General features: G+C 39.4%; 1 protein-coding gene across 5 annotated transcripts in view; it reads right to left on the bottom strand.

The window, feature by feature from the left end:
• LOC127570492 (dnaJ homolog subfamily C member 13) overlaps positions 1 to 13,495 on the bottom strand; it is a 118,693-nt gene that overhangs the window by 81,035 nt on the left and 24,163 nt on the right. For all 5 annotated transcript variants that reach the window (XM_052016122.1, XM_052016123.1, XM_052016124.1 and 2 more), the window contains exons 7-14: positions 12,879 to 13,085; positions 12,586 to 12,681; positions 8,578 to 8,669; positions 4,637 to 4,803; positions 4,195 to 4,274; positions 3,939 to 4,108; positions 2,726 to 2,825; positions 344 to 451 (exon numbers count right to left, since the gene is read on the bottom strand). In XM_052016122.1, coding sequence (XP_051872082.1) covers positions 344 to 451; positions 2,726 to 2,825; positions 3,939 to 4,108; positions 4,195 to 4,274; positions 4,637 to 4,803; positions 8,578 to 8,669; positions 12,586 to 12,681; positions 12,879 to 13,085 — 1,020 coding nt within the window. The remainder of the gene's footprint in view (positions 1 to 343; positions 452 to 2,725; positions 2,826 to 3,938; positions 4,109 to 4,194; positions 4,275 to 4,636; positions 4,804 to 8,577; positions 8,670 to 12,585; positions 12,682 to 12,878; positions 13,086 to 13,495) is intronic.

Here is a 13,495-nt window from a genome sequence, read left to right as displayed (position 1 = left end):
TCATACGCCATGGAAAAGGCCCCTTTGGCCCATCAAGTATGAGCACCCATTTACATTAAACCTATTTTACTTGGCAAAATTAGGAAATTCGTGAGGCAAATGGTTCACTTATACAAAGTACAACCTCAATTATCCCAAAAGGCAAAGGATCTGCACAATTCAAATTAAAAATTGAAATCCTTCACAAACTGCTAGAAGTGGTATTTTTATTTTTAAAGTGATAGATTACTATGCATCAGGACATAAACCAGCACATCAAATACAAAGCTTTCATCAAAAGACGTATTCAGTTATTTAATAGGTAATTTAAAAAAATAAGCTACAATCCATTTGAAAGACTTACCACATGGGCATTGAATTTATCAAGTAAGTTTTCTAAGAACTTTTTTGAGGATAGAAGTGATGCTTTGTTCAATTGCTCTTGTCTCAAGTCATAGTCATCATGCATTGGCTAAAAGCAAAAATAGATATTCTCGCATAAAAATTTAATTCTTCAAAAATACAAAGTCATTGTACAAATTAAAAATCCAGGATTCTAAAGATGTATAATATTAATACATGTCCTACAACAAAATTCACATGCATGGTTCAAGGTGACAGAACAAGCTGATAAGCTCATTGAAGAGGGTACAGTATCCTTGGTTTCATCAATAAATTGACACTAATAAAAGCAATGCTTAACTTTTTAATGAAATCTGAAATATTAATAGCACAAGCAGCCAGCTTGCTGTGCTCATGCTAGCTGAAAGAGAGCCATTTAGAATAATTCTATCTCCCAGCTCTTGGCCCACAGCCCTGGTACTTTAAAAGCAAAGACTTCTACCCCTTCCACCTTTGTTTGCGAATTCCACGTATCCAACTTTAAAAGCACCTTTTTCTTCAACCGCCCTCCAAGCTTTCCACCTTTAACCTCAAGACTATGGCACTTAATTACCACTATGAGAATTAGTCCTTGTTACAGATTAGGTTACTATTGGTGAACGTCCCTTTAAGACTGTGCGTGTATGCGCGCGCATGCACTGTCACAGAAAAAGAGAGACACACCCTGCCTGCTGGTCTCTGTATCAATGGATGAAAAACAATAACTGTGTCACTACAATCCACATATGGATTTTTGGAATAATCCAGTGGACTCCACTTTGTCATTAACCTATAGAAGGAAACAGGTATTTGTGTGGACGGCCATGTCTCGAATGCCTTTTTGGGGTGGCAGATACTTTGGAACAAAGGAATGGAGATCAGTGATTGAGGTGTCGTATGGGTTCCATCGTGGAACATTTGGATTTCATAATTACTCTATTTTCTCTCTACATTTTCTCTTTGGTCAACGGTGGTTTTGCAGAAGCCTTTGCTCACATTTCACCTTATGGCTCGCTGAACTGAACTTTGAGAACTATTCCTGGACTTGCAGTTTGGGAATTTGCCACACACACACTTCAAGTTTAGTTTTTGGGGTTAAAGCTTAAGATCTAACATTTATTTACTTCTAGCAGTTTTACTTTTATTTTTCTTATTATCATAAGTAGTTATTAATAAAACAGTTTCTAACACTGAATCATGACTTAGTGTGTTTCTTTTGTTGCTGGTCCTTCCCACAAAATGGAACAGCATCTCCTCTCAGTGCCTTTGTTCTGAAGCAAAATCCTTGGCCCAACCAAACAATTTCTCCAGTTGTGACAATATCTTCACAAACTTCCCATCCCATTGCAATCACATCCATCCTTGTGCAATAAAGGCAAGCATCCCATGTGCTTTGCTTTGTCTACCAAGCCCACTTCTACTTTCAGGGAACAGAGACACACTCCTACATCCCTCTGTTCTTCTACATTTCTCAGTATTTTAGAACTTGCTTTCCCTAACCAAATGCATTGCCTCCCTCGGGACTGAATGCCAGCACCACTTTTCTGCCCACCTGACTACTCCATCAATGCCTTTAAGTCTACAGATTTCTTCCCATCAACCACAGCTAATTTTGGCTTTATCTACAAATTCCTTTTCTCCCTTGGATTTATGCTTGCATTATTAATGCCTACCAAATACACAAGAGGCACCATACACTGTTAATAAACAGTAGCCATCCCTCTGCTCAAGTTTTGTATCCAATTCCAAGGATTACCCTTTAGGAAGGATAGCAAGGTCTTGGAAGGGGACTGTGCTTCTTGTTGCAGGGAAGACTAAGTGGCAAGTTAACAGGCAGTGTTCGTAACTAATAGGGAGATGGGAGAAACCATTTTCACCAGCAGAATAGTCATTAACCAAATGAGAAAGATCCAAAACATTGATTAAGAGAATCATGAGGAGAATAGATGTTTAGTAAATACAAAGACACCAAGTTACAATAATTGACATATTACAATAGTGCTGGACCTTTTAAAACTCTGCTGGAACATTGTGCCCAATACTTCTGGAAAAAAGTCATTATTACTTGCTCTATTCCCCAAGCCAAAAAAGGATAGGAACAGAACAAAATTCTTAGATGAATATTTGAAGTACAAAAACTTGCATATATTGGGTAAAGACCTAATGCAAGCATAATAAGCTGAATAGTTGCTTGTAAAATTCCATAACTGTGCAAGTTACAAAGCAAGTCTAGATGGGGAGTTTTAAACCTACTCTGGTTGTACAGAAATACATCAATCTTAAGAATTCATGGCTTAAAACGTTGTACAACAATATCTGTTGCTTTTACAAATATGGCATTCGATAGAGCACATCCTGGACTTACACACATCAGGGCACATAACATATCAATGGCAGCATGTGTAACACCATCATGGTTTCTTTTCAAAGCTTTCACCGTCTTCACACCAAGCCTCTCCCGAAACCTGAATGTTTTGAACAGGGAAATGTGCTTATCAATACAGAGGAATGCCATGACTCCTGCAGATCTATGATAAACAAAGCAAAGTAATAACATTCTGGCCTTTCTGCTGGGTCTCCAGTTTGAGGGGATTTGCATCTGCTTGTGGTAATTAATTACAACTGAAAATGTCATCTTGGAGAATGGACCCTTGAGCTTCCCTCCTCCCACTCCCAACCAAACATTAAAAATGGTCAGCAATATCTAGCAATTTCAATTGGTCACATATGTAAAGCACAAATTATTGCATTTAAAGAGCAAAAAGAGACAGTTTTAAGATGTGTGTCTGTGTTAAGGGACAAGATTGCAGCAATTACAAAGGTCCCTTTGGTCGTACTGCTAATTTTGAGACTTGAGAATACTATATTTGACCAGTCTATTGATTTTACTCAGTGGCCTGCAGTTTTTGCTTTTGTCACCCTGCACCATCTCCGCATCCACCCCCCCCCCCCCCAACTAAAATAGAACAATCTACATTATTATTACAATGGCTGTGCTGATCTATAACCACATGCAACCCAAGCTTGCTGCAAACATTCCTTGGAAAAACCACACGTCTCAGTTCAGATACCAGATGAAAGGACACACCCACACATAATTAATTTGCATCTTGAAGTTCTAATATAGAGCACCTCAGACAATACACAACCTGCTAAGTATTCCCAACATTGTTTTATTTATTTCTGATTTCCAGTAACTGCTGTGGTTTGTACATATAGCTCCAGCACCATTGGCTTTTGCGCTACACTGTTGTGCCATCATTTGTCTCCCTCTAGTTATACCACCTCCAAGCTGCACTTAACCATTCTTCGCACTCTCAGACCACACAAACAGCACTTGTCTCATCTGGATTCTCTTGGTCTCCCCCCACAGACATTCCTTTTGTTCTCTTCACCCCATCCACCTCTGCAACTTAAAACATGTTCATTTTATTTTTTCCCAGTTCTGAATGATCACTCAAGTTCTCTCCACAGACAATGCTTGACATGCTGAATATTTCTAAGATTTTATTGTTTTATTTCAGATTTTCTGCATCTGCAGGTTTTTTTTGCTTTTCATTATAGCGAAAACTTCTTACTTGGGAAGCTTTGTGAAAGCTTGAAAGCCAGCCTTTGAAGCAACCAACCGTCTTACAGCCTGAAATTGACTCTCCAGTTCTGCATTATTGGCACTTTGATCTCCTTCTTGAGAGAGCAATGCTGTGATAGCATTATTAATCAGTTTCTCCTTGTTCTCTGAAAAAAGACCCTGTTTAAAAAAAATCTTTAATGCTTACCACCTCACACAAGGGGGGAAAGATTTGCAAGATTTTTTAAAAGGAAAGTAATTCTTACATCTTGTGTCACTGCATGCAGAACACCACTGTAGGAGATGTTTGCATTAAACCTGAAAACTGCATCTGAAAAGTTACCATCTGAAATACAATATGAAATTAAAATTCAGTACAGTGCAATTTTTCTATAAATCAGCTGTGTTATTGAAAAATAATTTTCAGCTGGAGCTATTTAATTAAATCATAACCATATTTTAATTGCAATTCATTGAGGCAATGTCATCTGCTGAAAAGAAATGGTTGATGTTTCAACACATGCTATAAATGAGAAGTAAAAGTCTATGGACTCCACGTTGGAACGGCAACCAGAAATAGCAGAATTTCTACTTAACCTCAAATTTAATGTTGCATTAGTTAGAACATTAAGAAAACTTGAAATACTAGACACATGAAGCAGGAAAGACTAAAAATTTTACAATGAAATATACATCAGATTCACTTACTTGGTGGGGCATTTAGAAACCTGAGATGTAGACTTTCTACTTCTTCATCTACTGGCATACTCAGTAAACCCCATCTCTGGCCCTTGTGAGTTGGCATCATCTTTACACACACATCTCTGTTCCCAGAAGCTCTCACTCCATCCAGCAGGCTAGCCATTAAGGAATCTCTAAGAATTATTCATAATAGATGAATTGGTTTTAGATTCAACACTATTAGTCAGTTACTCAAGACCAAAAAACTAAAATCATCTCCAAATGAAACAAAATAGTTTCCTTTGTTAGGTAATGTTTTACATAGAAAACTCTTCCATATATCAACATTGTTAAATCTATAAATGCAATATGCTCACTGAATTATAGCGAGGTCTATTGCCATTTGCTCTTAAAACCATGGAATGCCTGCAGAAAGGGGTCTGTTACTTCTGTGTCCTTTACCAAGGAAATGTAATATCAATAAAGGAATGAAATTGAAACCCTGGGTTAGCAGGATGCCTCCTCATTAAATGTGCAGAATTTGCTTAAAGTATGAACAGAAAATGGATGTACAGTCAATGTATTGAAAATGAAGTTACATGCAGATTCAATTTGGGTACATAGACAATTGAGAAACATATCATTTACAAGGAACAAAGGGTTATGATAAGCTGTTAGACCTGATTAAGTTTACAGTGGATATGCTGTTTCTCAAAATTAGAGACAAAGCAGCTGAAACCACGAGAAGGCAATTGAGGAAAACAGGAAAGGGCATTTATCATTGATTTATCTGGGCAAGGAAAAAAAATACAAAAGTGTGTCACCATAAATTTTAGCAAATGGCATACAACAGGAATTTAACATGAAACAAAAAGAAACTAAGCTTAAATTTTATAGCATCCATATCAACAAAACTAATTTGGGTTAATGTCAAATTAAGTTTAAAGATAATTTACAGTATTTCAGTGCAACTGTTAATCCTAATTCTCAATGAACCTTGCTGTGCAGCACTGTGCTAAATAAATCAAAATTTTCCGGTGAGTCAATCTGACATAAACATGTTTGAGATGTTGGATCTTATGGTCATGTTAAAGGTTGAACTGATAAACTAAAATGCCATAATCAAGAATCAAATCAAAGACTCCAGGACTTTCAAACAAAAAACAGAACATTGGAAGAACTCAGTCAGGCAGCATCTGAGGCAGCAAAAGGTCAAGACCATGCATCAGGAGAGGAAAGACTGCCAGTATATAACTGTACAAGGGAGGAGTGGTAAAAGGTCTGGTAGGTGATAAGTGGAACCAGACGTGGAAGGTTGATGGGCAGATGGAATCAGGACAGCAGTGGATGGGAGAGGTGAGCAAAAGAGAAGAAAACTAGGTAGACGAGAGAGTGTGTCAGAGGAGTACACAAGGAGTATGGGTTACAGGAAATTGGAAAACTCAATGTTCATACCATTGGGTTGTAAGATACCCAAGTGGAATAAGAGATTTTGTTCTTCCAATTTGTGTTTGGCCTCTCCACGGCAATGGAGAAGGCAGAGGACAGACACGACAGGTTGGTGTGTGAGTGGCAAGGAGTGTTAAAATGAATGCAACCAGAAACATAAGATGACTGTTGCACACAGAACTCCAGGACTTCTGCTCTAGTCATCACTTTTCCTCAGTTGGGTCTTCCTTCTAAAATTGTATGCAAAGTGGAGTATAGGATAGAAGTTTTATCTAGGTTTTAAATAGATTGAAAACAGGCAGATTTTCAATTACTTGGTAATCAAGCATTTAAAAAAAGCATACCAGGTGTGAAATCTGCTCTTGGCTTAATGTTGTAAGCAGATAAGGAAACATGGTTAGCCAAGTAAAATGATACAGCAGATATTCCAGTGGTGGAATATGTCAAGATCAGAGGCGCATGCACATTTTACAGTCCTCAGATAAGCAGCACTGAAAAATTGGACTACTGAATAACTAGCTTGGAAAAGCTTGAAGTACAAGTGGCTACATTCAAATCATAAAATTGATTTTCTTGAATTCAATGAGCAGGACTTTCTTATAAAATATTTTCAAAGTTTTCTGATGACAATGCTTGGGAACACAAGTCTTCAGGATGACAAAGCTAGACTGATGAAATGGAGCAGACACAGGGATTTTACTGCAGATGCATTAATTGATGAATGTTGAAAGGATTAGCAAAGGCAACATTGTTTAAATTAAACAATATTAAAGGGGTGCAGGAAGAAAGACCAATGGATTCACACACACAAATCTTTGAAAATTGCCAGTTGACAAGACAGTCAAAAGGATACAGGACTCTTGACTTTATTAAAAGAGCAGAAAATAAATAGGGATGCCAACATTAAACCTTTATAAATCACTGGTATAGCTTTAAATGGAGTATTGTATGTAATCTGTACACCACGCTCTAGAAGGTTGTAAAGGAGATTTACCAGAATGTTACCAGGGAAGAGGAACTTCAGTTTCAGAAAGACTGCAGAAGCTGGGGTTGTCTCCCTTGATGTACAGAAAGTGAAATGAAGGATTTAATGAAAGTGTTAAAATCGGAGGGATATTGATCAATAAGATAAAATATTTCCATTGACAGGAAAGTCAGTAACGGGAGGACAAGTTGCAAATTAGTACCAAATCCAGAGGTGAGTGATTTGTAAGGTGAGGAAGGGAAGAACATTAGTATGAACAGGAGCAGACCATCTGGCTGTTTGACGCTGCCTCACACTTGTCAAGATCATGGTTGATCATCTGCCTCAACTCCATTTTACTGCACAATCCCTCGAGTTCCTAAATATCCAGAAATTTATTGATTTCTATTTTGAATTAGCACAACAGTGCTGCCACAGCCCTCCAAAGTGGAGAATTACAAAGATTCACCACTCTGAATAATAAAATTTCTCTAGTCCCAAATAGCCTACTCCTCAAATCTGACACTGCAACCCCTCCTTAGCTAGGAGAAAGCTAGCTCCCTGTATCCAGCCTGTGAGCCCCACTAAGATTCAATGGCCTTATTCTTCTGAGCTCTAGAGAATACTGACTTGGTCTACTCACTCTCTTAGAAAATTCACCATCCCTGAAGCCAGTTTAGTAAATGCCTCAATGGCAATACATTTTTAGGGAAGATGACCAAAACTATGTACAATGGTCCAGGTGCAGACTCACCTAGGCCTTGCTTTCACTTCAAGTATGCAACTCAACACCAACTCCTATGTCCCAAAAAAAAATCACAAGGGTCTAGAATGCAATTCCTGAAAGGCAGAACAGCTTTGAGATTCTCGTTACTGCCATTCAACTAGATAACGGCTGATCTGTACCTTAATGCCCAATATCCACTCTGGTTTTGTGAACCTTAACTACCCTAATGAAAATCTCCAAGTTCAGTTGACCCCTGCCATCTAATTGTAACAGCAATTCTGAATATTTGGTTGCCAATTCCTTCATCTCGGTAATTTTAGTAAAATCCAAAACAGAGGCCATGAAACAGATTGCCAACAAACATTTAGTCACATCCTGTTTATTAAATACATACTCACTAAACTTGACAAGTCTCTCTCCTACCACTTAACTAATTCCTCATCCACATTAGTTTCAAATTCCATGAAAGGGCAATAAAGCAGATTTCATCCAAGGAGAACAGGAGGAAACAGTAAATATTTTCATGGCTATGTGACAAGGATAGCAGGACCACTTGATAATTCTTTCACAGAACTGGCAGAGGCAAGGAACAAGTGTCCTCTTTCAATGCTTTGTCATTCCAAGAAATACAAAGTTATTGAAAACATGTTAAAGGTAAATGACATACAAATAATTTAAGAACAGCTGCTCCAGAAGACTAGTTTGTTAACAAGTTAAAACATTCAGAAAGCGAAATCGCTTCTGCATCTTGCTTTTGTCCGAGGTCATCCATTTTTTTTCCCTGATGTCTAATACATACAAAATTATGGGAGTCCTAAAATATCATACCTTTCAGTTGATGAGTATTTATAAACATGACCTTTAATATATTCGATATTAAACTGCTGAGGATTTTCAGGGTCGAGCACTAGAGAAAATATCTGTGGGGAAGATGGAAGGAATGAAGAAACGTGAATAATTTCACTAATAGAAAACAATTTTAATCACTGAAGATTAAAACTGAACAAAAAGCAAATGCAAAATACAAGCCAGTTCCTTTAACTAAAAATCCCAAAAGACCATTTACAAAATTAAGCCAAAGGCCAGATTGCTGTTACAAACAATGGGGGAAATCTAGGAATAGACCTAGAGTTTTCTTCATCTTCAAAAGTACAAAGCTCTACTTTGTGCTGCTACTAATAGTTCACTAAAAGACTTGAAATAGTGAAACATCACTAAGTCACACAAAGAACCAGACCTTTCAGCCCACCATGTTTATGCCGACCATTTACATTTGTCCTTTTTTGTTTCCCCACATTTCCAACAACTCTCTGCAGATTCTACCACTCCCTACACTAGGGGCAATTTACTGTGCTCAATTACCCTGATTTGGGGGGGGGCAAGAGAGATGGTGGGACTCTGATCAGGAGCAAGTCATGGGATAAAGCAGTGGCCAGCAGGAGCAAGTTTAGTAATCACGATAGCCAAGGAAAGGAATACTCAGTTAAATCTTGTACATTGAAATGCAGTTTAACAGGCAAGGCAGACAAACCCAGAGCGTGGATTAGCTCTGAGGACTGGGATGTTATGACCATAACAGAAACATGGCTAAGAGAAAGGCAGAACTGGCAGCTTAAGATTCCAGGATACAGATACTCCAGGTGTGACAGAGATCAAGTGAGGAGGGGTGCTACCTTTTTTTTGATAAGGGAGGACATAACTTGGAGATGACATTCTTGGGGCAATTGTCCAGTGAGCTCATGTGGGTAGAACTTGGAAACAAGGGGTCACTCTAGTGGGGCTGTATTATGGACACCCCCCCCCACCCCCCCACCAAATAGCCAGCAGGAACTTGAAGAGCAGGTGTGCAGAGAGATTGCTCATAGTTGTAAGAATAATAGTTTGTATCAGTGGGAGATTTTAATATCCCTGGTATTGACTGGACTACCCAGTGTTAAAGGTCTGGATGGGGTGGAATTTACAAAGTGTGTCCAGGAAAGTTTCCTGAGTCTATATATAGAGGACCCTACTCAGGAGGGTGCAATACTGGACCTCCTCTCAGGGAACGAGGTAGGGCAAGTAATGGAAGTGGCAGTCAGGGAGCACTTTGGCTCTAGTGACCGTAATGCTATTCGTTCTAAGGTAGTGATGGGAAAGGATAGGACAGGTCCACAGGTTAGGGTCCTAAACAGGAGCAGGGCTAATTTGTGGAATTAGACAGGATCTAGCAGAGGTCAATTGACTGAGCCTGTTTGAAAGGAAAGGAACAAATAGCAAGTGGGAGGCTTTTAAGAGTGTTATGGCAAGAGTCCAGGAGCAGCGTGTTCCTGTCAGGGTGAAGGGTAAAGCTGGCAAGTTTAAAGAACCTTGGCTGATGAGGGATATTAGGGGTCTCGTCAAGAGAAAGGAAGCATACATTGGGTTTAGGAGGTTGGGGACAAGCAAATCCCTTGATAACTATAAAAAGATTAAGAACACGAGGGGGAAGTCAGGAGGGCAAAGAGGGTACGGGACGGATCTGGCAGCTAATGTTATGGAAAATCCCAAGAGGTTCTATAGCTATATAAAGATTAAAAGGGTGGATAGGGAGAGAATAGGTCCCCTTGGAGATCAACAGGGCAGCCTGTCTTGAGCTACAGGAGATGGGATTTTTAAACAAATATTTCTCCGTCTCTTTGCCCAAGAGATAAGGGAAACTAGTGGAGATGTTTTGGAGTAAGTATTTGCAGCCATGCAACACATTAAGATGGATAAATCCCCAGGGCCTAACCAAGTGCATCTTCAGACTTTGTGGGAGGCTATGGAAGAAATTGCGGAGGCCCTTGCAGAGATATTTGCTTCATCTTTAGCCACTGGTGAAGTTCCTGAAAGACTGGAAGGTGGCATATGTTGTACCGTTGTTCAAGAAGGGTAGCAAGGACAAGCCAGGGAACAACAGGCCAGTCAGCCTGACATTAGTAGTGGGGAAGCCACTGGAGGGAATTCTGAGGGACAGGATCTACCAGTATTTGGATGGACAGTCTGATCAGGAATCAGTATGACTTTGGGCATGGAAAGCCGTTCCTGACAAAATTTGAGTTTTTTTTTGAAGAGGTGACCAAAAAAAGGTAGATAAAGGTAGGGCAATGGATGTTTTCTATTTGGACTTTAGCAAGGCCTTTGACAAGGTCCTGCATGGTAGGCTGGTCTGGAAGGTTAGACCGGTCATGAAATTCAGGGAAAGCTAGTTAGGTGGATTCAAAACTGACTCGAAGATAGGAAACAGAGGGTGGTGGTTGAAGGTTGTTTCTCAGAATGGAGGAGAGTGACTAGTGGTGTGTCGCAGAAGTTGGTGTTGGGACCCTTGTTATTCATTATTTATGTAAATGATTTGGATGCAAATGCACAAGGCTTGATCAGCAAGTTCGCAGATGACACGAAATTAGGAAGTGTTGTTGATGGTGAAGGTTGTCGTCAATTACAAAGGGGTCTTGATCAGTTAGGAAAGAGGGCCGAGGAGTGGCAAATGGATTTCAATACAGATAAGTGCAAGCTGATGCATTTTGGAAAGTCAAACCAATGTAGGATTTGTACTATGAATGGTGGGGCACTAGGGAGTGTAAAAGGAACAGAGGGACCTAGGAGCACAAGTGCATAGTTCATTGAAAGCAGCATCACAGGTAGACAGGGTGGTGAAAGGCTTTTAGCATGTTGGCCTTCATCAGTATAGGAGTTGCATGTGGAGTACTGTGTACAGTTTTGGTCACCCTGTTATAGGAAAGACTTGGTTAAACTGTACAGAGTGCAGAAAAGATTTGAGGATGTTGCCAGGATTAGGGGGCCTGAGTTATAGGGAAAGGTTGGCCAGGCTAGGTCTTTATTTCTTGGAACATAGGGAATGAGGGGCGACCTTACAGAAATGTTTAAAATTATGAGGCATAGATAAGGTGGATGGTAACAGTCTTTTCCCCCAGGGTAGGGGGGTCCAAAACTAGGGGGCATAGATTTAAGGAAAAAGATTTAAAAGGGACCTGAGGGGCAACATTTTCCACACAGAGGATGGTGAGTATATGGAACGAGCTGCCAGGGGAGTGGTTGAGGCAGGTACAATAGTATCATTTAAGAAGCACTTGGATAGGTACACGGAGAGGCAGGGTTTAGATGCTTTGGGCCAAACACAGGAAATTGGGACTAGCTGGGTGGGCACCATGATTGGCTTGGACTTGTTGGGCTGAAGGAACCATGCTGCATCGCTCTGTGACTCTATAACCTACACATCTTTAGAATGCTGAAGGACATCAGGGCACCTGGGAGAAACCCACACTATTACAGGGAGAATATACAAACTCCACAGTCAGTATCCAGGCCAGGATTCAACCTGGGCCACTGGAGCCATGAGGCAGTAGCTTTATTAACTCTGCCATTATGTAGTTCTTGACCATTAAATCTTATAAGCTACCTGATAGCTCAAATATGTTTGAAAATACTTTTGTAGCTTTAAACACCTCAAGCTTTTCAATTTTACCTATGCAATTGTCACTGTACTTGAAACTATGTGACTAGGGAATTTAAAAGGGTGTGAAATTGATCAATACTTGATAGTCACTGGACACTAAGTGAATCAGTAAATCAACAGCTCTTCAATAAGGGCAATTTAGAAAGATGTATTTCAGAAATTTCATAACACCTTTCTGAAATTCTTGCACAGGTTAGCAAGTTCAGGCAGAAGAAGAAACTACAATGCATCTCCCAGAATCCAAACTATCTTAGGCAGACAGTTTGGAATGAATCACTCCCCTTTTGACAGGGAATAGAGTACTCTCATTTTTACTTTAAATGGAACACAAATAAAGTATATTGGTCAAAAGCAAAACAAACCTCTGCTAAAGGCTTTAATGTCACAATATTGTAGGTAGCTGGATCACGCTCCACTAAACACGTTTCTGTAAGTGCTAATACTCTTTTCACTGGATCCTAGGAAAAAAGTAAAAATTATATTTCTAATACATAAACAGGGAACTGCTGCACAATGCAAATTCAAGTAAAATGATGAGCTCATACATAACTCCAGGCTGAAAAAATACATTACGAGATGACATTGCTTCAGCAGTTTACAATCAACTAAAGAATGTTGCAACTTGAATGCTCAATTCATCTTAAAAGCAACATACCTGATGCCTTTGTGCAATTTTTTGCACAATGAATTCTGCTAGTGATGTAATGGATTCATCATTGCTGTATTTTCCAAAGCGGTGATTTTGGTACAAATCGAATTCAAATGGTTCTTTCCGGATGCGTAGAGAAATGCCAATGAAGTTGCCTGCATGGTCAATTGCACTTTTGATGATCTCTTCCCTTTGTTCAGATGCAAAGAGATGCTAGAATTACAAGAATATTGATTGAGAATGAATTACTGTATTGCAAGTGAACCTTCACTGATCTTGCAAGAGTTATCAACACCATGCACCCTTAATATGGTTGACTGTCACAAGCATTTACAGGCATCTGAGTCACATAAGGAATCATTAAGGGAGATGACCAAAAGCTTGGTCAAAGAGGATGATTGTAAGGAGTATCTGATAAAAGAAGAGAGTTTAGGGAGCACCCCAAGGCTTTGAACCTACCAACCTCAAGATACAGAAACTAATTTTGAGACCAAACTGTATGTGCACCAAGGCCAGAATTATGAAAACCATTAGACTGGCAGAGGAAGGATGCTAGTATGAAATTTAAAGAGTTTCACTTAGACAATGTCCCAAGGAGCATCATCAAACAACGATTGGCAATT

This window comes from Pristis pectinata, chromosome 5 (genome assembly GCF_009764475.1).
Source record: "Pristis pectinata isolate sPriPec2 chromosome 5, sPriPec2.1.pri, whole genome shotgun sequence".
In the NCBI taxonomy this organism is placed as follows: Eukaryota; Metazoa; Chordata; class Chondrichthyes; order Rhinopristiformes; family Pristidae; genus Pristis; species Pristis pectinata.
The sequence above is the reverse complement of the archived record's forward strand: the minus strand, read 5'-3'. Positions and strand labels throughout refer to the sequence as shown.